This window comes from Aulonocara sp. 'chitande type north' Nkhata Bay, linkage group LG23 (genome assembly GCF_057382095.1).
Source record: "Aulonocara sp. 'chitande type north' Nkhata Bay isolate Kocher_YH1m ecotype deep benthic linkage group LG23, A_spYH_male_GT1.1, whole genome shotgun sequence".
Taxonomy (NCBI): Eukaryota; Metazoa; Chordata; class Actinopteri; order Cichliformes; family Cichlidae; genus Aulonocara; species Aulonocara sp. 'chitande type north' Nkhata Bay.
Genome location: NC_141365.1, coordinates 16692401 through 16716500, shown reverse-complemented (window position 1 = coordinate 16716500; position 24100 = coordinate 16692401). Strand labels below are relative to the sequence as shown.

General features: G+C 38.9%; 3 protein-coding genes and 1 non-coding gene across 6 annotated transcripts; 1 reads left to right on the top strand and 3 right to left on the bottom strand.

The window, feature by feature from the left end:
• Window positions 1-727: 727 nt before the first annotated feature.
• dr1 (down-regulator of transcription 1) lies at window positions 728-3166 on the bottom strand. Its single transcript, XM_086283142.1, has 3 exons — window positions 2286-3166; window positions 1998-2161; window positions 728-1117 (listed from the first exon to the last, which is right to left on the bottom strand). Exons 1-3 carry the CDS (start codon window positions 2503-2505, stop codon window positions 971-973), a joined length of 531 nt encoding a protein of 176 aa, XP_086139268.1. The 5' UTR covers window positions 2506-3166; the 3' UTR covers window positions 728-970.
• A 1677-nt stretch (window positions 3167-4843) lies between these two features.
• Window positions 4844-7439, bottom strand: LOC147301478 (retinol dehydrogenase 8). 3 transcript variants are annotated; one of them, XM_086281674.1, is made up of 7 exons: window positions 7187-7439; window positions 6499-6702; window positions 6262-6423; window positions 5984-6163; window positions 5814-5907; window positions 5258-5441; window positions 4844-5173 (listed from the first exon to the last, which is right to left on the bottom strand). In XM_086281674.1, the coding sequence occupies exons 3-7, from the start codon at window positions 6410-6412 to the stop codon at window positions 4943-4945; spliced, it is 840 nt and encodes a 279-aa protein (XP_086137800.1). In that variant the 5' UTR covers window positions 6413-6423; window positions 6499-6702; window positions 7187-7439; the 3' UTR covers window positions 4844-4942. The 3 variants fall into 3 exon arrangements, with proteins under 3 accessions (XP_086137800.1, XP_086137799.1, XP_086137798.1); XM_086281673.1 differs by having other exon boundaries at window positions 6531-7439; XM_086281672.1 differs by lacking the exon at window positions 6499-6702.
• Window positions 7440-7584: 145 nt separating this feature from the next.
• On the bottom strand, window positions 7585-19250 carry scinla (scinderin like a). Its single transcript, XM_086281671.1, has 17 exons — window positions 19099-19250; window positions 18074-18266; window positions 17819-17973; window positions 15305-15466; window positions 15040-15189; window positions 14839-14925; window positions 13634-13766; window positions 12642-12730; window positions 12322-12534; window positions 12111-12244; window positions 11214-11304; window positions 10465-10635; window positions 10194-10368; window positions 9999-10114; window positions 9781-9858; window positions 9626-9686; window positions 7585-9062 (listed from the first exon to the last, which is right to left on the bottom strand). Exons 2-17 carry the CDS (start codon window positions 18249-18251, stop codon window positions 8917-8919), a joined length of 2139 nt encoding a protein of 712 aa, XP_086137797.1. The 5' UTR covers window positions 18252-18266; window positions 19099-19250; the 3' UTR covers window positions 7585-8916.
• Window positions 13020-13091, top strand: trnac-gca (transfer RNA cysteine (anticodon GCA)). Its single transcript has one exon. It is a non-coding gene; the product is annotated as a tRNA-Cys (tRNA).
• Window positions 19251-24100: the final 4850 nt, after the last annotated feature.

Sequence of the window (24100 nt, the reverse complement as noted above, 5' to 3'; positions counted from 1 at the left end):
ACTTATCTTTACACTGAGGATTGACCACAGTCACAATGCAAATGTTTGATACTGCACCCAAGGAAAAGGGAAATAACAAATCTGGCCTCGATATCAAAGCGTCTTACAAAGTTATAGGTTAATAATATTTAACATTATTCACACTGATCTGGAGCCAGCAATGAGAATCACAGTAGCACCTACACCTTAAAAAGAAAACAAAACACGAACTCTGGGCTGTTAGTCTATCTTTGGTTCTATCAGACAAAAATATTCAGTTTTTCAAAGGTGCAGCTAAGAACCAATACTGTGTGTAGTTCAAGGTAGAAAGGAAACAACATAATGTTTCTGAATAAGCTAAAACAAAAATGTATTTTTCCATTATCTAATAGTACAATTTCAATATTGACGCCCCCTCAACTCTTCCACTGTCGAACAAATAACTCCACAGAGGGGTAAAGAAAACCCTTTTTGACAAAATGGCAAAGACAAGAGAAGAGGAATTAGATGCTCTGGAGTCGTCAGGAGCGATTCGCCTACACCACTGATTGTTATCTAGCACTATGGTTGACATAAACAAGCTAGTTGGTGCAGTACCTGAAAGAGCAAACACCTGCTGCACCATTACCAAACTTCAGTGAAATGTGCCTTCAGTGCATCCACAGTACATCCAGAAATCTACAAATTACTCACAACATAACATCAAGACATAATTAAACGGAAGTAACTTAAAAAGGGGGGGCGGGGGGATAATCCAAATTTTATTAACAGCTTTTCAAACCAAACAAATTTCAGGTTCTGGTATCATCATGTTGACATCCCCCTCCAACTCCATCTCCACTGTCGATACCAAATGTGCATTTTCCTTGTGTCACTGATGTGCACCAGCGGTCAAACACATCTCAAGTCTCTGTCAACAACAGCACTGGGAGGTTTGCCCGCCAACACTGTCCCAGGAAGGGATTCGGACAAGCTGAACGGTATCCTGGGATCATATGTCATCCTCTTCGTCTTCATCCTGAGAGGAACCGGCCTGTTGGGCAGCAGTGGCAGATGCTGCCGCCATCTGTGCCTGCTGGGCGGCCTGCTGCATCTGCAACCATTCCTGCTGAGCGAGTTCTGCCTGCTGCTGTCGCGCCTTCACAAACACATGAGAGGCATGAAACAGGCGAAGGTGAATGAGGATTATATCAGGCAATTAGAGAAGCTCATGGTGGTGATATCTGATGTCTAATTAGAACTTGAATATTTTAAGACACATTCGTTTTATATGTCACTATAGCACTGAACATTGAAAAAAATGAAAATAAAGTTTCTGCAACATATTACTATCGCTGAATTATACTTGCTTATACTTGTTTCTAGAAAGGGATTGAGTTAATAATTAGCAAAGTACTGCTGAAAGTTAACTAAATGGATCTGTCATGCATTACTGAACAGTATAGTGCAAATAATGTGCCTCAAGTGGTTATGTGTAACAGCCACTCAGCACACAGATGATTTAAATCGGACATGGCTTTGTTGTATTTCTCCCTAAAGGTTTACTCATTTCCTAAGGAACTTAGCCCAAAACAAAAGACCAATCACAAAAGACCTACTTCAGAAAGACTCAGATCTCTACATAATGTGAAGTTCTGGTCCAATAATTTTGTTTATCATAACATTTCTGAGCAATCATAGTTGTGCTGGTTTGTTTAATTATTTTTTAGAACACAGTGTGGCAGCAATAAATTCACATTTTCAATTCCACTGTTTTCGCGGACTCTGAAAGCAGCACAGAATGATTTCCTCTAGTCAGAACTTCAAAAACAGCTATGCTCAGTTCAGTGGCTGTTGGAAGCACCTGGACATTTTCTAACAGCTGCTTTTTATCATTTTATTATGTCTTTGCTGTTTTTAAACCTGATTTTTAAATGCCCCTCAGAGTTAGACTAAATGACCTGGTGTGGAAGTCAGTTCCCTGAGCTGAATTATGTGGATTTGTACTGTTTCTTGTGTCTCCTCTCTCAAAATCATACCTTTGCAAACAATTCCTGTTGTTGTCTGAGGAGCTCTTCTTCAGGGATGCCCAGGTTCTCCAGTCTCGAGCTGGCCTTCCTCCTCTTCAGAGCAACAGTTTTACACTCCTGCAGGACGTCTTTCACCTCCGTGATGTACGATGCGAAACCGAGGCTCTCGAGCGCTGCGGTGCGAAAGCAAGAGGCGAAAGTGTTTCAATCACTCTCTGTGGTTTAAGGCTCATTACATGGTGCTGCACACACATACACACACCTTTCAGGGTATAGGGAAAACAAAGCTGGACTCACCGTTGATGACATGCTCTGGGGAAATGGTTTTCTTCTCCGACTTGTTGCATATATCATTGGCTTCTGAGGATATGAGGTGGATGAACTCTGTGCAGCAGTTAACAACAAGCTCCCTGGCATCGTTGGCCACCCGTACATTGGGGAGAGTTTCTTTAATCATTTTGTTGATAGCTGCTCTCGGGATGGTGAGGTCGTCGTCATTTCCAGAGGAAGAAGCCATCGTGGCAGTCGACGGGACAGAAACCAGGGAAAAAAGAAAGAAACTCCGATACTCGACGGAAGGAAACTGTTACGAGGCCTTCTCGGGTCGGCAGAATTAAAATATAACGGTCAGGTCAAGACAACGTCAACGCAGAGTTAAATGTCATATGGGAGAGTGACGTTCCTCCAAGTTAGCCGGCTAGCTTAGCTAGTAGCTAATAGTTGAAACAATTTCCGCAGAGTGGAGCCTTTGTGCGGAACGTGGTAGAAAAGAAACCGTTAGAAAACGCTAAAGCACATACACCATAAAAGAAGACAAAACGTCAATACTGTGTGGAAAGTGCTTAGCTAGCTAGCAGCCAGGCTAGCTAGTAGCTGTGGTCCCTGTCGCCAGAAAGCCGCCGCAACGCAAAAGACAAGTGAAAGCGGAGAGCATGGCTACCGCTAGGCTAACAATGAAGTGCCTCCCGCATGGCTAAACAGTTAGCTGCATAGACACAGAAACGGGACACACGTGCCACAACACTGCCTGTTGTTCTACCCTGCATCGAGAGATGATTTGGACATTTTAGATAAGCAGAAACATGGTATCGATTCGTTTATACGTTTGAAATGTGGGCAACATTAGCTTAATTCAGTCCGGATGCAACGTCAAACAAAGAGCCGGATACCGTTCTTCTTCTTTGGTGTTTAAAGCCTGTCTGAATCGCATTGCTGTGTCCTTGTGGTATTTGTCGTCCATTACTGCCCTTAGAAGATATGTTTGGAGAATTAATACAGATGGTGGAAAAACATCGAGATCAAAACAAATAAACTGAATATGTACTTTTTTACATTATCTATATATTTTGATGGTAGCTAATATTTCGTATACAGTCAGAGGACCGAATCCCATATGCACCTCACATCCAAAACATAAAAGATGAGGCCAATCCATAGCTGATTGTGTGAGTTTTATATCCAGGTATGTTTTTACTACATTATCTTTAAAAAAAAAATGAAGCTGTTGCCAGTCAGATGCTTTCCAGATGGTCTTGTTGTACCCATCTCCCGAATTTCACTTTTTTGTTTATTTTTCATATTCACCATTCCATAATACCTGTTTCCATTGATCTTCAGTCCAGTTCAGCAATTTCTCCCTGTGTCCATAATTCCAGTGAAACCTCTTCTAATGAAGTTTCTGTTCGTGGATCAACTGATAGTCTTTGCTAGGGTTTTTTGTATTAAGGACATGATTTCCAAAGACTTTTCATTTGCTGTACATAGTTTTTCAGACCTTCCACTTCTTCTTTTGTCCTCCACTTGTCCAGTTTTCTCAACAACAACAAAAAAAGCACACAGTGCAATATGCCAGGTTTTCGCCTAATAGTTCAGTGGGATTTATATTGTTGGTGCAACAACACAAATTATGTGCTTTGGTGACAGGCTGCTAGTAACAAAGTGCCTAAAGACATCGTTTAGAATGGGTTCTTTGCTAAGCTGTCTGTTATGTGTTTACACAACACTGGTTCGTGTAGTGAACCAGTATCTTTGTACAGTACTGTATGTTACCCTCGTGTGGTAAACATAATTATCAAGAGCATCTCTTTTAACCCTGGTATCTCCTCCCCGGAAGGGTACGTCTGATAACGTGTCTACTAATGCTTTTTCATGTATATTTTTCAGCACAAGCACAGATCTTGCTGAAACAAATTTGAGCCGCAGTCATTTATGGCCCTATTTCTGCAATAATTATCTATTTTATTTTTGGACTTATCAGTGTTCAGCAGCATCCAGACTGGTTTCACAGATGTTTGAATTTCCTAATAATTGTTTACTGCCATCTAGTGTCCATCAAGAGAATACCAGCTTTTACTTTATTATTTTCTTTTTATATTCTAACATGATCAATTTTCTAACCAAAGCCTGTCAATATCCTACAAAAAATAAATAAATAAAAGTTTTCTCACATTAAAGTCCATGTGGCGCGAGGCTCAGAATTCAGCGGCTATATTCCAGATTAAGCCATGAGTAATTATGTTATGTAATCCAGCAGATTAAGATAAGATAAAAATAACCTTTATTAGTCACACACAAGATTATGTAAGATATACATAATCTTCTGACACTGTAACAGAACCCATTAACAAAACAATGCTTTTAAAAAGACAAAAAGTTCATAAATTAGTCGTTATAACTCTGAACTACCTGATTTACTTTGATTTAATCTTGCTGTTCGCATAGCTTTGCTTGTTTCCCATATTACACAAGGCTCAAGGGCTTGTCAACTTAAGACAGTAATGCCACTTGAATGCACCAGGGTGTGGTTTAAACCTGCAAGAGCTTACTGCCACGTATGAAAAGAGACTGCATTGTCATGGCATTTCATAGCTTTATTTATTTCAGGGAGGTAACACTGCTAGACAATAACAGCCAAATATGCCCATGTCACAAAAATAACAAAGATATGACATGATTCAGTTGCTCTTCTCTAACTTAAAACTCTTTCGGCTTCTCCACTGCAAAAGCTTGATGAAGTTCAGGCTGGCCGTGAAGACCTTGTCGTGTTCAAACACCATTTTGTAAAACGTTTCAATCGGGAGGTCACCATTTGGGTCAGCGTACTTGAGTGTGGTCATAGGGGTATAGAGAGTGTTTGTCTGGTGCCGGAAAGGGGGATTGTCCATGATGAGGATCTTGAGGGTGTGCTATGAAGAAAGATCATTCATAATATAGTTTATTGCTCTTGTAGTGCATTAAAGGTTAAAGGTGAAGTATTTGCCAAATGATACCTCTGCCACGTCCTCAGGAGTCTGTCCGAGGGTTTCAAAGATCTGTTTGTAGTTCTTTAAGTAGACATTTGTGAACATGTCAGCAGTCACTTTGTCTGCTTTGCTGAGATCAATCTTTAGGCCCTCGTCATAAACCTTACGCTCAAACTCGGTTATCACTGGACCTGGCTCTATCAGGCTGATGCTGAGGAAGAAACAGAAGAGAAGAACATCAAAAAATCTCTTGAAATAGGAAACTGAAATTCAGTGCACAACTGTGAAAGGTAATTAAATATTACTTTCATTATACAGGAAACTTTAGAAACCACATTAATATTCAGTCATCATTTGATACTGTGTTAGAACATGCCTAAACATCACAGTGTGCTGTGGTTCAAATATTTTCCTCCTAATGGTGCAGAAAGTGCTAGGTGTTGTTGTTCAATATGACTTCACAAATATACCAGATGCAAGGGCTAGTTTTCAGGTAGTTACATTTTGGTTGCACTTTTTTTCTCTCACAAACATGCTAGTAAAAGATGAACAGGAATAAAAAATTATAGACCTAGCATCTTACTTTAGACCAAACCTCAGGGCTTGTATCGCTAGGCTTTCACAAAAGCCTTCCAGTGCAAACTTAGATGCTGCGTAGATATCGTTGAATAAAATCCCTGAAACAGGGAAAGAAGTTGTGAAGCAACTGTCTTAAAAAATGTTCTCATGATCAGCAGGTGAAGCAGCTCTTACCCTGAATCCCCATGACGCTGCTAATGACCACAATATGACCTTTTTTCCTTCTCTTCATGTCGGGCAGGATTTCCTTCATTAATCGCACAAGTCCAAAGAAGTTGGTGTCCATGACACTTTTCATCTCTTCAATAGACTGACACTCAATGGGTCCAATCAGACCCATCCCAGCATTACTTACTGTGAAATAAGGTCACACAGACACATATCATTTAAATTTCCACAGACGGTCGAAAAGCCAAATTAATACTGTTTCAAAGCAAATGGTAGGAGCTTACTGAGAATGTCTACCCTGCGCTCAGGCAGACTGTCCACGCAGGCTTTGATGGAAGCCTCGTCACATACGTCCAGCTGCTTGATCTCCAAGGTCCGGCCCAGGGTCCGACCTGCTGCCTCAACCAGAGGCTCAGCCTTACTCAGATTTCTCATGGTGGCATAGACTACAACAACAAAAACTTATCTGAAGCTGTTGTATTTTTATTAAATTTAGAACTGAAATTAAAATTTTACATTACATTTGAGAAACTATCACAAAAATTATCTCCACCAGGAGCAGCAAATGTGGATTTTTCTCAGATTTCAACTTTCAGGTGTTGCCTGTTACATCAGTACGACATGGTTACTAGTTACTCAGGGTAATCAACAGACCAGGAGGACCATTTCTTCCATAAAACATGTTTAAGATAAAAACTGTTGATGGTGAGCTGTATGGATTGTTTCTGGAACCAGAGTTAAAAAAAAAAAGAACTTGTCAATATTTTGTTTGTAGAAGAAACCCATCACATATTGATAATGTAAATAATGTGAATTTTATCAAGTTAATATCCTTCTAGTGAATGGTTTCAAACTGGTATCACATTTGCACAGTTAACTTTAATGAATAGTCTGCAAAGTATTAATAGTAGAAATTATTGAGCCAGACACAGCAGCCATGTAACGTTCAAGGAAAGTTCAAGTACATGTGAGATGGTAATATTTTAAAACATCCTACACACTTCCAAAAAATTCAAAAGGAAAACACATTTTTACACCATTATGTGCTAGTTTTTTTCACATATTTCCTCTAATTTCTCTCATTTGAAGCATTTTCAATCACAATTTAAATACATTATATTTTTCTTTGATCCCTCCACACCTGACACAGAGTTTTGAAATGTAGTCAACAACCCCAGCTATCTTAGAAAAAGTCTGTTAAAAAGTTACCCATGAACCTCTTCTTCTCATCTTTTGCAATATGGACAGCCAATGCGAGGCCAATCCCAGAGGAGCAGCCGGTGATGAGTACCACCTTCTGGTTCATCGTGCCTGGTTAGTGCTTTTCTTGCAGCTCCAGCAGTAGAGAATAAAACGGGAACAAAAGAGGAGAGGCAACAGACCACATGCGGGCACTTTTAAAGCCCCTTCCTTAATCAGAGGTTTACAACTCAGCAAAAAGCTGTGTGCACGTGGTCTGAAGATTAGTATCATTCGTGGCATTCACATGGTGCTGTTACATGGTGAGGATTTAGGCTAATGATAAATCCAGTTGTAATATGAAGAAAATATCAGACCTATAAGCAAAGTGCATCATCTTATTTAAATAAAATAAAATACAATCAGACAATGGTGTAATATTTTATTTAAATTTGGAATTTCCCACAAATTGTTTTGCAACAAAGACAGCAAAAGGTAAGTTCTTTGTAAAAATATGAAGAAGTTAATTTGTGGTTTTTAAAAGAATCTATTTAAAACACAGTTTTCAAAATAATTTTGAGTAAATTGTAAGACCACACTTAATCTAGACAATGTAGTGGGTTGGGTTTTTTTTTAAAGTAGATGTAAAGTCGATGAAAAAAAACATTCATTGCTGTAGCAAATAAAACTTTCTCAACATTGTATTATTTTATTTTTTTTTACTGTGGGCTGTGAATTATTAAATTCAGTTTTTTAAATATGTACCCTACTGCTCAAAGTTTTGAGATAAAAAATAATTTTTGAAAATTAAAGTCAAGTTGATGAGAAATGCTATTAATATTTAACATGAACATTGGTTTTTTTTATATCTATGCTGACACACACACAGGCCCGTTTTCACCAACTGCCATTCATCTGTTGTAATAGCACGCTGAGTCACCTAAAGCAAGTCTATCCCATTAAATTCATTAATCATTCAATTACAATCATCTCAGCACATCTAAAGTTTGTGAAACTGAGTCAGTGAGTTTGGTTATAGTCTCAAGAAAACAAAACAAAAAAATAACGTGTACTGCTTTTACAAAACAGGAATAAGTGGCTCTGACTGAAAACTAGAGAGCACAACTGAGTAGGACAGCTAAATCAGAAACCTTTTGGTTCCAAAGCAGACACCTCACAGGTCCTTAAATGACAGATTCATTAAATGATATCTCCAAGAGCCAAATTTTGTTGGTTTGTCATGAGAATACCTAAAGCTGTTGTATGAAAATTTCAGTTATCTGGTCATTTTCTCCTATAGCCTCAAACAGCCTTCATTTATTAGAAAAACTTTAAGATGATACATTTTCTTTGGGTTACACATGTTGCTGGAACACAGCACTGACAGCTGCTGAAAAGAGCCTGAATGCACTTATGTAGATATTGCCTTAAATTAATTATTACTTCTCTTCTATAACATTTATGAACATTGTAATGTTATTTTGTGTAAAAGCCAATGTACTTTTCTTTTCTTAAATAGTAGCTTGACTATATATATATATATTTTTTTTTTTACTCTGAAAAAATGGGTTGGAAATCGGATGGGTTACGTTTTAACCTGCACCACAGCTTCAAGCACATATTTGCATCTGCACTTTACCTGCAGAGAAGTTCCATCTTAGGTGCCAATTTATGCTTCAAGGTCAACAAAAAATGGCAAACATCAAAACTATCCAGATTTTTCAGAGATGCTTAAAATATGCGTTTATTCCAATTTAATTCTACTGGGCATAAAGATTTTGGGACCACATCTTTGGGTCCCAAGCTTGGAACCATCCGGTGAAGGACGGGATCTCTTCCCCCTGCTTAAGGATGGTGATGGGGGTACCACGGCGGCCAGAGGGGTCTGAATCCACATATTGTTTGGCTGAAAGGAAAGCAGGATGTATTTGTGAACTGAGGTCTCTTCTGTACAGTAGGCTTAAAGGGCCATTCACTATAACCACATTCAAATTGGAGCTAAAATTATAGGAAGAGTGGTAAATTTAGAAATGAATGTAAAATAATATTATTTAATATTCTTTAAAATTATTCAGTCATAAATTTGCAAGATTAAAATCTTAAATGTCCAGCAAAAATATTTTATTCTCTGAGAGTAAATCAACAAATTTACAAACAACATAATATGAGAAAAAACAGTCTTAAATTTCTGAGCTTATAGTCAAATTTTTGAGAAAATAAATTTGTAAATTAATAATCTCAAATATTAATCTAAAGAAATTGTTTTTAGGTAAATTTGGTCATTTCCTTACTCATAAATTTACAATAGTTATCTCAAATAAAATATATTTGCTATCAGAATTAATATCTATAATTCATGCCTTATTTTCTGGGAAAATGATTCCCTCTATATATGTTTTTATTCTCTCTGAATTGACCCCGTTGCTGTATTTCTGTAATTCCTTCTCATGTCTAATAGTTTTCTCTTACCCATCTTAGGTGATTCAAGTTTCTCCGTTTCATTTGCTTCGTTTCCAATCCAAACAAAGATCTGATGGGAACAGTAATCAAAGAGCTCAAGGATCAAAAGGAGGAAAACATCAACTAGCTACAACTCGAGTCTTTCATCAAAAGTGCTTTTATACCTGATCCCATGTGTCCAGAATCATGACATCATCAGTTGCCAGATCGATCTGTGAGAAGTCCCCGGGAACTTCCTCAACCTGAAAATTGATCAGCACACAATTACAAAGTGGCCATTTAAAAATTGTTAAACTAGTTGGTAAGAAAACAATATAACTGTTTATATAAATATAACTACTTACATTTAAAAAATCTGATTGATGAACACTTGAATACTCACTGTTAGCCTGCCAGTTTTGTTTGAACATCCAAACAGTCGTGGTTGTCGGACCACTCCCCGAAGGGCCTTGGACGTCTGGTATTCTTTCTTACCACCCAGAGCAGCCCAGAAAACAGCTGGAAACAAGGAGAAAAGGACCGTTTTCTACTGGGGACATCTCACAAATACTACTTTGTGGAAATCAAAGCTCTTTACCTGGCTCCTGTGTCTCCTCCACCCCAGTAGCAGTTCCTCCAAGGAGGCTGGCAACATAGTTAGCTGCAGCCATCTCATCTGAACTTGCACCCTTTCCCTTCCACAGGAAAAGGCAATCAGGAGTCTTCAGCACAAACACATCATTGGTGTTCAGAGAGGATGCAGTGGGCTCCACCTGTGTGGGTGTGACAGAAAGATAGGGAGGAGTGGTGGCATCTGTTCATTATAAAGAACCAGTTTATTAACATTCGGTGTAATAAATGAGGCTGACCTCAACAGCTCGTGTGGTATTGTTGCCGCTCTTGCGGATATGAAAGAGCCGTGTGCTGCTTGGCTTAGTCTCGCCACACTTGCGGGATGTCCCACCCTGATGGATGACCATGGGCTTGTCCTTAAACAAGCTCACAAGATGGGGGGGTTCTTTACCTTGAGTGACCCGAACCTGCGGAGATACAGCCACACAGTCATTAAAATTGATGAGGAGACTGATCCCAGACTTACCTCTAAGTACAGCTGGGAGCTGGTTAATAGGAGCTCAGGGTAAAGACTGAAAACAGGGGACAGCAGTTCCTCTGTATGAAGGTTAAAAACATCAACCTACCTCTTCTTCTCCAGTTTGTATACTAAGCTAACAGCTGCAAGATGCCAAGGAGGTCATGTTTTTGGTAGTGTCTGCATGCATGTCATCGTGTCAGTTTGTAAACACAATAGCTCAAACATTTTTGAATGAATTCTGATAACATTTTGTAGGTGTGTTGAGTGGGGTCATGTTAACACTCCATTAAAATCTGGTTTAAATCCACCAAAGTCTTCAAGGTCAACTTAATGATTTGTTGGTTGAAAATGGAAAAAAAGTCTGTTAATGTGAATGATTTTGCAAGTGTGTTGTGTATTTTATTGCTTCTTGTTCATAATATAAAAGATGGACCTGAGAGTTGCATCATTCCTTTCACTAACTGTTGCCAGGTACTTTTATTTCTTAACATTTTAACTCTTACTTGAAATCTGGAAAAATCTTACCTGTGTTGCTACTCCATTCATGGAATCATCCAGCTTGACGGTGAGGAAGGCCGAAGCAGTCAGTTCATCCTGAGTGCATTTCTGCCCTTGCCTACAGCAAGCAAAATTAAGCACAATTAAATATGATATTCACAATTAAGGCATAAAAGTAATGTTTCAAAAACTCTTGATTCTCTCAGCACCCTCACACAGCTTACAAAAACACTAAATACATAAACTGACTACCCACAATTATATTTTATTATTTTACCACAAGTTTAAGAAATCATTAATGTTGTTGGGTTTTTTTTTTAATCACAATGTCATGAGATTTCAGCAGTACTATAACTGGTAACTGTTTTCATTCTGTGGCATCATCATATCAGACAGACAGAATGGATGTGATGAAATTTGTTACATTTGCATTCCACTCTCAGATTATATTAATATTGGCACTCATTTAATTCTAGAAACATTAAAACTGCTTTAGGCTGATTCAGAAGGGGTCGGCATAGCAACCTCAAAGGGGATTGTGTCTCCTTCCAGGATTTTAGAATCATTAATGGGTCAATGTGTATAAACCCTGCCTAACATGCCTGCAACTGAACAATCCCACCAGCTTTGATCACTTTCATTTATTGGTTCATCTACAAATTCTGCATCATATTAAAGAGTGCTTGAAGATAAAGCAAAATTTCTCTATATCAAACCCAAACCCTTCATGAATAAAAATCTTGTTACAAAGACCAGTATGCTCTACAACTCAGTGGCTTTACTTCTGTGTGTGTTGTGTCACAAGTTCATATCATGCTTACATTTTTCATTCACCTAAACAGAGAAAGTGAGTACCAAGGCAGGAATCTTTGCCTTGTACCCCTTAAAAGAACAATTCTGCCACATTGAGCATGTTTTACGCACCAGGTGTAAATGATGTGCTTCTCTCTGCTTCCACTGTTGTAAGAGTACAGCACCAAGTAACAGTCACCTCCAAAGAACTGTCCATAGGTGGATTTGTCCACTGCTACCTTATCGCCTCCTTCCACACGCCAAATCTGCAGACATCCACCAATGTTGCATTTACTTATTAATTTTTAAAATAAATAAAACACTGTCAAGCTGGTTACTGTACCTGAACTTTCCCAGAGCCATCATCAACCACGCCATACTGGGCAGCCATGGCGGGGTTGTTGTGGAGATTGGATGGATCGAAGGGAATCTGCTCCACCTTGGCAATACGACCAACTGTGTGGGTCTGCCCTGGGCCTGTGATATTCCCTTCAAACCATTTGAAGAAGAACTGCTTAAACATGGTGGGCTCACTCCCTGCTGGCACTATCAGGACCTGCACATGACATAATAAACAACGAAAAACACGTTAAGTCATAAACACAATGAGACAGCAGAAGGATGAAGTTCTGGCAGCAGATGATCACTACATGCTAACATTACCTGAGTTTTACTGGAGTAATTTTTGTCTGCGATAAACTTGTCAGCAGCAGCCTTCGCTGCTTTGCGCTCCTCTTTGCTTGCTTTCTGTCCTGCAGATTAAAGTTTGGTACAGAGATCAGAGAGGTTAAACTGGTCAAATCAAAGTCAATGACTCATGTATGTTTAACAGTAGAAACCATCAAATGGTTCATTATGATTCTTTTAAAAATTGTGTAACTCTGTTAAAATAAATCCACATCATTTCATATTTCATGATTTTTTTTTTCCTATAAAAGGCTTGTTTATCAAACAGGAAATTTGGGGGTCTGTAGGAAAAAGCTTTATGACCACATATACCTAGAACCACATATTTCCATATGAAAGCTGCTCAGTGACAGAGGGGGTATAGCTCAGTGGTAGAGCGTTTGACTGCAGATCAACAGGTCCCCAGTTCAAATCTGGGTGCTCCCTGTTCATTTAAAAGTCATTATTGCAATATGACAACTTTGAGTGTTATCCGTTTATAGTAATTAATATATTCAAAATTTATGTTTTTTGTAGACAACTATGAGGTCAGTCATGAAATATCACCAATGAGTTGTTTGATCTGTTTCACAGTGAGCTCAAATTCAGTTTTAGCGTTTCCTAATAACAGTCTTATTCTATAATTATTTGTTGCACCTTTTTGTTTATTAGTTTATTCAAATACACATTTTATCTGTACAATCCATACTGATCTGCATGTAAAAATTTATATTAATTATATTTCTAATTTGAAGACAACTAATCTTCAAAAAAAGGGAAAATTTTCTTTCCCAATATTGCTGTTGCAGGATGGGGTCAAACTGACACCCACTGACAGTACTTGGGGTTTAAAATTCTTCTAGGTTCTAGCGTTAAACAAAGAGTTTAACGCTAAAGAGAGTTAGTAACAACTTACTCAAATGAGCAGAGACTTGATTAATATAGTAGATGAGAAGTTGTAGAAATAAACAGATGTAAAAGCTTAATACCTTTCCAGACAAATATATTATTATTCAATCCATTGTCCAAGATGTAGCAATCATTCTGGTTGAGCATATCTTGTTTGAATGGGTTTTTATCAGCCACCAAAGATGTCTTCATGGCACCAGCAGCATCAGAAATCTAGACAGCAGAGAGATCAGAGCATCTGTATTTGTCATCTGAATGTCTTATTTACAAGGATCATGTCAAGGGACCATACGCCACGGTTGAAAGTCTGACAGAGTCTTAAATAATCTCTCATATTTTCATCTAAACCTTGAAATGATCCCATAGTGTTAAATTACAGAAGCCTATACACAATCCACACAGGAAGGAATGAAGAAAATCAAACATTTAAGTTTTTCCTCTATTGTTAGCTAGATCAGATTCATCTGAAGCACATGGTATAGTGGCATTAACTATGCTTGACTGCCTTGTGTACAAAGCAATACACAACGCAGGTAGGATTTCCACTGAAGCAGCATTCAGATAAAACTGTATTACAAAGAACAGATGAAACGTTTTAATTGATTCATTAGAGGCGTGTTGAGGGAAATCACCTTGCAGCCACTGCACCTCTTTTCAGCACAGTGAAATCAAACTCAGCATCAACTCTGCACTTGAATGAGGGCTTCAGTTTTAATGGGCTTTTCCATGACAATATGAAGAATCTGTGGAAATTGTAGCATCAACCACAATCGCGCAGACTACAGGTAAGAGAGAATGCAATCAGCAAAAGTCTTGCCAGCAGAAGGCTGTGCAGGGGAGATCTCAGTGCATGGATGGATAGCATCAGGGGTAATAAGAAACCCACCATCATTTATTAACCTATACTGTGCTAAACATTTAAGATGGGCTGAGATCTTTAAGAGCATTTCTTCCTCAATCACCTGATCTCAACTCCACTGGATGTATTTTGGGCACATGAAGACTGAGAAACCCCCGAGGCTCTTTAAAACACAATGGCAGGATAACATGAATAATCAGGTGTTACAAAGATTTATAGCGTCCATGGAGCTTGAGGGCTGCAAAACTGGAGCAAATCAAATTCGTGGACATTTTTTTTAGAAATAGAACTTCTGATTTAAGCTGTTCAGCCAACATGAAATTTTGCAATAGAAATGCCTTTTACTAGACTAAAAAGTAATACAAGTAGAAATTTTTTCACTGCTGCTCCTTGACTTTTTGGGCTTCTCTGTATGTGTGTATTTACCAGATAAAGTGACGCCTTGTTCCTGTTTGTCTTTTCAACATCTGTATCACTGCCTCCTGGTGCGAGATCAGGCTTGGGTCCAAGTACCTATAATGAATACAACATTGTACTTAACATCCTCTCTAGCCACCAAATGAGACAAATAACTTATTTGTTACAGTCACAATGATTCTAAACAAGGAGGAAGTCACTAAAACTTACCTTTGTCACAGCTTCTGGCTCTTTACCTTCATCAATTGTATGGACTTCACCGCGGCCATTTCGCTCATTATCACGAATATCTCGGGCCATCTGAGTGGTTTTGAGCTTCTCAAAGTGATTTGCTTCACTGCCAAACCAGCAGTAAATGTTCTATTAATTCACAGAGAAGATGCAAAGAAAAGAAGAAGTAAATAAGGTTGAGATGACAAAATGCAACATCTAAACTCTGTACGATCTCTGTAAAACATTTTAAATTGTAGATCACCTTTCCCAGATCAATGATGAAGGAGTCTCCTTTGTTAAAGCTTTGCCAGGACAGATCCTCTTCAGTTGCTCTGACTGGTCGACGACCTTTCAAGTGCAGCAGGCGTTTGACATCTACATCATTGGTTACCACATGTTTAAAGCCTGAGGCAACTCCACCTTTCTGTGTTAAAAAAAATCTGAGTTATGCTCTGTGTAAGTGATCTAAGCGCATAAGTTATGTTTTTGGCAGCGTACCGTATAAAGTACCATATAAAGATTTAAAATATTGTGTCACATCTGACCCCTGACCTCTCCTGCAAGGCCAATAGATTGATAGGAAGCCAAAGTGATACTAATGCTAAATACAGCTTTTTAAATCTATTTCTTACTGACATTTTTCCCCTTCCTGGACCTCTGACCTGTTCTTCAAGGTCAAACTTTAATAAAAATGTATTTTATCTTTAAAACAGTACTTAAAATTCTACTATATTTGTACTGGCAAAAGTAAATGACACTGGTATACTGGGATCTAAATATCACATTATAGTTTCCATCCAAGTAGCATGTCTTCTTTGACCTGGGTCCTCACTTTTAAATTTTAGATCTGCCTTTCTTTCAAGTTGACTGAAAAGCATGTTATATCTTTAAAGAAAGTACTGTCAGTAGAAAGAAGATGACCTGCCTAGTTAGTTAGAAATAGACTGTAGTATAATATAATATAATAAGCTAAAGTTATTCATGTCCACTTATTTACAAATCAATAGCTTTTATCCATTACCCACTCCTGTATAATCTTTTAGTAATCAAGGTACCCTTAACTGATATACAAAATACAGCACAGTGAGCTGCTTATAGAGGAGGTCTGTGCTTTCGGAGTGCTTTTTATATGAACGTTTTAGAAAGCTGACACCGCTGTTATGTCTGTACTTGCTCTAGTTGCAAGAATTCACTTCTTTAAAGTCAACATAATCTCTAAAGATCACGCCTACTCGTTTGTTTACACTGTGCACAAAATGTCAGCAAATCCTACCGCTGACTGGAAAAATACATAAATAAAAGGCAAGAGCAGGTATGGCAAACCTGACAGACAACTAGCTTTGTTTCTAGGAAGTCAGTTCCTAGAAACAGTCCAGCACATAAATACACAGTATGCTAAACATAAAAAAATATGTAGTCTTTGATTCTGAAAAGTGAAGCAAATGCAGGTGCTTTGAATTGTCATGATGATTGAAAACACAAGTTTCCGTGCCATTTTCATTCCAATAAGCACTGTTTTTATTCATATCTCAATAGTTTAAGTAGCACAATAGTTGGACCTTTTTTCGCTCTCTGTTTTTATTTTATATACTAGTCCTTTAGTTCTTAACACAGTTTCATAACCCAGTGCTAAGAGGCAGGAAAACTAGTTAGTAACCAGGATTTCCCCTCTTTGAATGAACAAGTGGTGTAAAAATGCAGGGAATGTTCTTTATTGAATTCCACCATCCATTTAGTTCTGGTCCTCTAGTTATCATACTTATACAGGATGATCATCAATATGCAATAAAGTAATAATTTCTTAAAAATAGTTCTAAACCCAGTATTACTTCTCGTGACAGCTTTGGCTATGGTAGATAGGGGTTTAGCTGCATAAACATGTGGCTGACAAATATGCACGAATGATATGAAGCAATCATGATAACATCGAGCATTATCTCAAACAGCTGTCTTCAGGTCGTAGCAGGTCGTAGCAATTACTAAGGCAGTTCTAATGCTGGAGATTGATCAGTGAGTCTAAGGACCCTGTTAAAAATGTGAACACATAAAAAAGAAGTAAATACAGAATTAAAAGATGGTGCCTTAATCATTTAAATGGTTTATGCTCATATATTACATTTCAAGGAAACCCAGGTGTTCACCAAACTTCTCAAACCTGAGGCTTATAGAATGTGTTCTTTAGAATGGACAGCATGACACCATAATATTCAACATAATATTTTAGGTCTCCCTGACTATCTAAATGTTTTTAGACTCAAATTCTCATAATATAAAGAAAGATTTCAGACTCTTGTATGTCGCCATGTTTTGCCTCTCCTTTTCCAGGAATTGTGAAAGGGAAAAATTCTTTTGGGCCAGTGTGTATCACATGATAAACAGAGAAGGTGTTATAACATGCCTCGAATCCTGCACACAGTGACTATACTCCTCTGCTTGTCCTGAAAAGACCTGCTCATGTCTAACAGGGGGGAAAAAAACCCTGTTTAAAGGACAAATTCAAGGAAGAATGATCATTCCTTTTCCTATGACAAACAAGAGCAAGGTCCCAGTCAGACTAGTCGCTCATTTTGGAGTCGCGTGGGTGGTGAATTATGACTTTTTAGAACTGTTTCCTTCCCTGAAGCTGTAACAGTATATTTACAGAGTTGACAGACATCCAATAAACTGTCACAAAGTCACAGTCATGGTTTGGTAGCTTAGACTCACAACTTTTACCTTTCTGAGGCAAACAAATTCAAATGACTTATACCACCATAAGTACGCATGCAAATTTCACCTTGTATTTGATGCCAGACTTGAAGTAGCCCAGGAAGGTGGTTGACTCTTGGTTTTGAAATTCATTGTACTGGATTGCAGCTCCTTGCAGGTGGTCATCCAGCTGAGTTATGAAAATGGCAGCTGCCCCACTCTCATCCTGGGAAGCTTCATCGCCTAAGATAAAAAGGATGGTAAATAAACAGTGTGGAAAATAAAACAGAACATTGACAGGGAGGGAATTTAGCTATTAGGTTGTCAGCAGAGAATCCAATACCAATCCATGAATGAACATTGTATGAGGGAGCCTTGGTGGTGTAAAGCAAGATGTAAGCATCTCCGGTGAAGAAGTCTCCATAGAGTGCAGGGGGAACAGGTTTCAGATCCATGTTCTCCACCCGCCACACCTGCAGGCCAGGCTTCTTCCCTGCAGTCTCAAACTCTTTGTGTGCCATCGTGATGATGAGGACCTGAAAGGTGATTTGTCTTCATTAAAATCTTCAGGTCACAGCAAGGCCAACAGCTACCATTATATGACTTTTGGTTGGCAAAAAGAAGCAATTTTCACATCATTCTCTGACAATTTAGAGACTCAGCAATGAAAATAATCGATTGTTGGAGCCCCAGTTTTATATATAAATAGATATAAAATCTGCCTTCATACTGAAAGCTGCTGATCCCCACTTTCTTTTAAAGCCATCTGTAGTTCACATCACAACATTTTATATTACTATTTCAGTTACTTTTCATTGAATCCATGTTTGTTAAGAATGCAATTTTCAAGACCTTTTCTGCAGTATCTGTTATTTAACCTGTAACGCAGGTGCTTGCGGTCGGTACGCATATCACAAGGTGTGTCTGCTCTCAGTGGCAAACTATGTTGTGGGGGAACGAAGAGCCGCTCCCAACAAGCAACCACAAAAGCAGGCATTTGTAGGTTATCTTCTGCCTGTATAATACGGTACTACTACCTTGTGCAGTTTTCTACCCAACCATGTAAAATATGGACACAAGGAAAAATGCAATAAACAACAGTTTATCGACGAAATTTATATTAAAAGCTTAACCAGTAAGAAGATAAGCACGTTTATTCACGCATTCTCTCTTTATCCTCAACGTAACTAGTTACAGACACTGAAAATAGTTTTTAGTTTGACTTCCTTAATGCAAAATGAGGAAGAGCTTTTCTAGAGTAGCATACTTCAGCATTGTAAGCATCGCTTTATAAATGCTGTATGAAAGGCTAACTGCCAGCGAGTTATTAGCATTCGTTCTGCAGCACATAAGAAAACTTTATATTACCTGGTATAGACCGTAGACAGATGTTGGGTGTTAAGAAGATGCGCTGCTGCTCTTCCAGTTCTCCGCCCTGGTTTCCTGAGCTGTTCTCTGCTATATAGGCTGGACAAACATCCGCGTTGAGAGAGGCGTGTCAGTTCGCCCATCCCAGAACAGCGGGTGATGGAAAACAACGCCCTTGAGTTGGTTTAGTTGTTTGGAATGCTTTTTTTTTTTTCGTCTTGAAAGCCCAGTATGCAGGTCAGTTCCGTATTCCCCCTTCCCTATTTCGATTAAATTGGAGCGGTGGATTTCTACCAAATTCTGCCGAATTTCATTTTTATGTTATTATCTATGTATTATTTATGTATCTTACAGCTTTAGATGCTGAATACTATATAGTTTGTAAAGTGTAAAGTGTCTGATTATAGCCCTGTTTATTTACTTTTAATGCAACACTTGAATGAGTGACATTTAGTTTTATGGAAGAGGGTGGTTTGACTGGAGCCACCTTTGATGAAATCCATGCATTTATCCATAAAGTGTGTGCATTAGGTGTGGAAAAACTTTTAACTTTTATTTAAGCCAACATTTTCTTTTTCATTGAGAAATTCATAAAGTCATACTGAAGAAATATTTAGAGTGACAATTAAATCCTTATCTCATATTACAAAAATGTTTCAAATTCCAACAAAGTGGTCCAGAAAAATATAATACAATACAATAAATACAATAACGTCTCAAAAGGATCAAAAACAGGATGCTGAATCATCTCCTTCCGAAATCCTACTTGGACCTGTAATGGCAAGAACAGCTGTCCTTCTTCTGGAAGCAAATGGATTGTATGACCAGTGATTGAAAAAACTGAGTTGATGTAGCAATCACATAGTTGGTTGGGGATGCATTTGAGTTTGGGGTGTGATCGTGTGTCACTTGTCTGTCAGCAGCTTAAGTTAGCGACCACTCGGACTCCCATGTGGCAGCTTGACAGAAAGCAAAGGCACAAATCTCTCCTCTGAGCTCCGCCAGTCCCCTCAGGTTAGGGCTGGCTCCATCACTCCCACTGCCAGAGCTGCATCAGCACATTCTGCCCCATTTAACAGTGTACACAAAACACACACAGTCGGTGTCTGGGACATACCGCCATGCCTCCACAAGTAAAAGCATACACAATCCTTTCATAGTGACTGAGCACAAAGGCTGCCGATTGCATCCTACTTGTTTTAACTTGAGTGGGGCTAAAACATCCTTGCATTTCATGTTCTATAATTGTTAACTAGTTCCCAGCAGCATTTTACTGAAATAATGCACTGAAGCATACACAGTTACATAGCAGAGCTTCTCCCTGGTATGCATGTGGCTACATGAATCAGTGAGTAAAAACTGACTGTAGGTTTGTCTCAGAATTGTTCAGCACTCATTCATATAGAAAATCCTTCACAGCCATCAAAGAGAGGTCCGTGGTATTAGTAGAACTGATTAGTATACCTGAGTGTTTATCACTAACTTTAATCTACAGGTAGATAGAGCTGATTTTTTTAGATATTGTTAAACTAATTGTTTTAAACCAAAGTAAAAAAAATACATAAATAAATAAAATACAAGTCTGTAGTGTTTCTGTTTACAAGTCGGAAAGTTTCTACTAGGGTTGAATTCTCTAGCCTGTTGTGGCCTGTCTGTGTGAGTTCCCTCTAGCACTTGAGCTTCCTCCCACACTCCAAACACATGCATGTTAAGTTAACTGGTGATTTTAAATTGGGCGTAGGTGTGCATGTGAGCATGAATATCTGTCTCTCAGTGTTAGCCCAGTAGTAGACTGGTCCAGAGAATCTTTCACCATGGCTGTACAGAACCAGGCAAAAAGATAAATAATATAAATTCTTACAATGTTTTTATACCGTATATGCAATATTGATACAATACCAGCATTTCAGTGTTTTAAACAGTCTTTTATAACATGTTAACTTGACACTCCTAAACATCCAGTTAGATTAGTTTTGAATGCAGCCTGAAGGCAAAGGAAACAGGTAATGGATGAACCATTGTACTTAACCACAGCAGCTGTTTACTCTTTGCTATAGTTGTAGGTAGTCACTCTTTTTATCTGATTCTTGGGAAAAAGCCAGTGTGTGTTTTCCCAGAATAGCTCTTTAAAGCAATATATTTTTCTATAACAAAGCCTCAGCTTTTAGTGCAGTCACTGAACTCCTACTTCTGACTTATTTGAAAGACCAATAAAGCAAGGCAGCAAGTTTTCTATTTATTATATTTAGATGAACTTTGCAAAGCAATATTTCTGGATTAAGCAAAATCTCCATGAGGCCCATCACAACACCCTTCCCTTTTTTTTTTTACCAAGGTTTACTTTAGATGTATATGGGATTCATATGGGATACAGAGAAGGAGAACAATAACCCAGCTGGAATACTGCATAATGCTGCAAAGGACAAGGTATTCAGTCTTCGGTGTATGAGTTCACCTAAAGTGTGCAGTTGAACAGGAGGTGAGGGTCAGGACTGTACAAACTGAATTTGTGCTCCTCAGTGTGTTCATGAACATATTCTTAGCTACGAAAAGACAGCACTGAAACATAGTTAAAGGGGAACTTGCATACATTTGTAAAATAGATGGAATTTATCAAATCAGCAGCTTTAAAACTGAGCCAGGCTGAATGCACAGACTTCTCAAGTCCCTGAAGGGGTACTCATTTCATTTTATATAAAATGTACTAATCATAGGAAGCTCTCGTGAGTGAACTGTGTAAGTTGAATTTTATACATATGACTAAATTTTTATGGAATGCAGATTTTTAACAGAATTTCTACATTCCCAATAACAAGGAGGGTTGAATAAAAACAAGACAAGTGAAGATTTTTTTAATAGCTTAATTAATAAAAAATAAATAATAATAATTAATTTTTAAAGACGTTATGGTATCTGAACCCTTCCTTTGGTTAAAATGGTTAAAACAATGCCAGAAGCCTATTTATATACACTTAAGCATTAATCAGTCTACCTGCTGTTACCTCAGAATAAAACTGGTACAGAGAAGGCCAGCGTGGTGGCTTGGTGGTCATTACTATAGCGTCACAGCAATAGGTTCAAATTACTGTGTGGGTTTACTCTAGGTGATGTACTCCTTGCACAGTCCAAAGACATACAGATAGCAAGTTGCCCATACCTGAGACCAAGCTAAGGCTCACAACCTTGCCAAGCCACTTGAAGAGGTATACCAAAGAGTTAGAAGCCAGGAGAATAAATCAGCTGTTTTCCACTGAACCATCCAAGGTGATTTTATCTATTGTTCTGATTTTATCTGTTTTGATTTTATATACTGTTTTGTTTGTTTGTTAATTAGTTTGTTTGTTTGCTTGTTTTAATCAATTTTAAATCATGCTTTTTATTTGTTTTTGTTTCTAATGTCTCTGTAAAGCACTTTGAATCACCTTGTTGTTGAATTGTGCTATACAAATAAACTTGCCTTGCCTTGCCTTGCCTTACTCTCAGTAGCAGAGGAACAATGTGGCAAACTAGTGGAGTTAAGAGCAGATGGGAACCTCTCTGAACAGGTTCCAGTAACCATCACAGTGGCAGACATCTCAAGCATGAAGGTTTGGACAGCACCAGGCCCTGACATGAGTCACACCTCCTGTCTAAAGAAGCTAACTACATTCGATGAGTATTTGGCAGCATAGATGAACCAGCTAATGGACGAGACACAGCCAGAAGGGCTAGCTGAAGACCAGACAATCCTGTTCCCCAAAGATCCCCAGAAGGGACCGCTCCCATCCAACTACCAATAATCTGCCTCAGTACCACATGGAAGCGCCTATCAGGCATTATAGCGGCTACGATGACTATTCACATGGCTCAATACATGAGCGGGGCCCAGAATGGAATTGGCAGGAGCAACAAAAAGAGGGGGAGAACACCAGCTACCAGACTAATCAACCTGTGTACTGCCTGGACTGAGTACAAGAAACCCTAAGACTCAGTGTCTCACACATGGGTCCTGGAATGCCTAGAACTGTATACGACCAAAAGAAAGAAGGAGGCAGGGGACTGGTGAGTGTCAGCACCATGGTACAGGATGAGACAACAAGCATCCACGAGTACATCAGGAAGATGGCCCCAACTGACAGCGTGCTCAGTGAATACCTCAGGCAGCAGAAACCCAAGAAATAGGAAGAAACATCATAGAAGGACAGGCCCCTGCACGGTATATACCACCAGCAGATAGAGGAAGTGGCTGACATCCAAAGCTGGACTGAAAGACAACACAAAGGCACTAATCATGGCACCACAGGAACACGCTCTAAGTACAAAATCCATAGAGGCTGGGGTCTACAACACCGGGCAAGACCGAAGGTGCAGGCTGTGTAAAGATGCCCCTGAAACAATCCAGCACATAACAGCAGGGTGCAAGATGCTAGCAGGCAGGGCATACATGGAACGCCATAACAAAGTGTCTGGCATAGTGTACAGAAACATCTGTATACTATGCCAACCAGACATAGTAGTGGTGGACAAGCAGAGGAAGATGGCCATAGTGATAGATTTAGCAATACCAAATGACAGCAACATCAGGAAAAAGGAACATGAGAAGCCTGAGAAGTGCCAAGGGCTCAGAGAAGGGCTCAAGAAGATGTGGAGGGTGAAGGTAACAGTGGTCCCAGTGGTAATCAGAGCACTAAGTGCAGGGACTCCTAAGCTAGGTGAGTGGCTCCAGCAGATCCCAGGAAATACCTCAGAGATCTCTGTCCAGAAGCGCGCAATCCTAGGAACAGCTAAGCTAAGAACAGCGAGAGGGAACTTTTTATATATAGTGGGCTACTGGAACAACAAGTAGCCCGCTTGTTTCATTTCATTTCATTTTCTCAACCATCCATCCCACCTGAGGTTGCAGCGTTTGTGCAGGGTGTGGTGCCTTGGGTAGGTTTCCAGTCCATCAGGGGCTGACACACAGATATACAAAATTACACTCTTAAATGTATACCTCTGGTCATCTGAGAATTAAATATTCTAA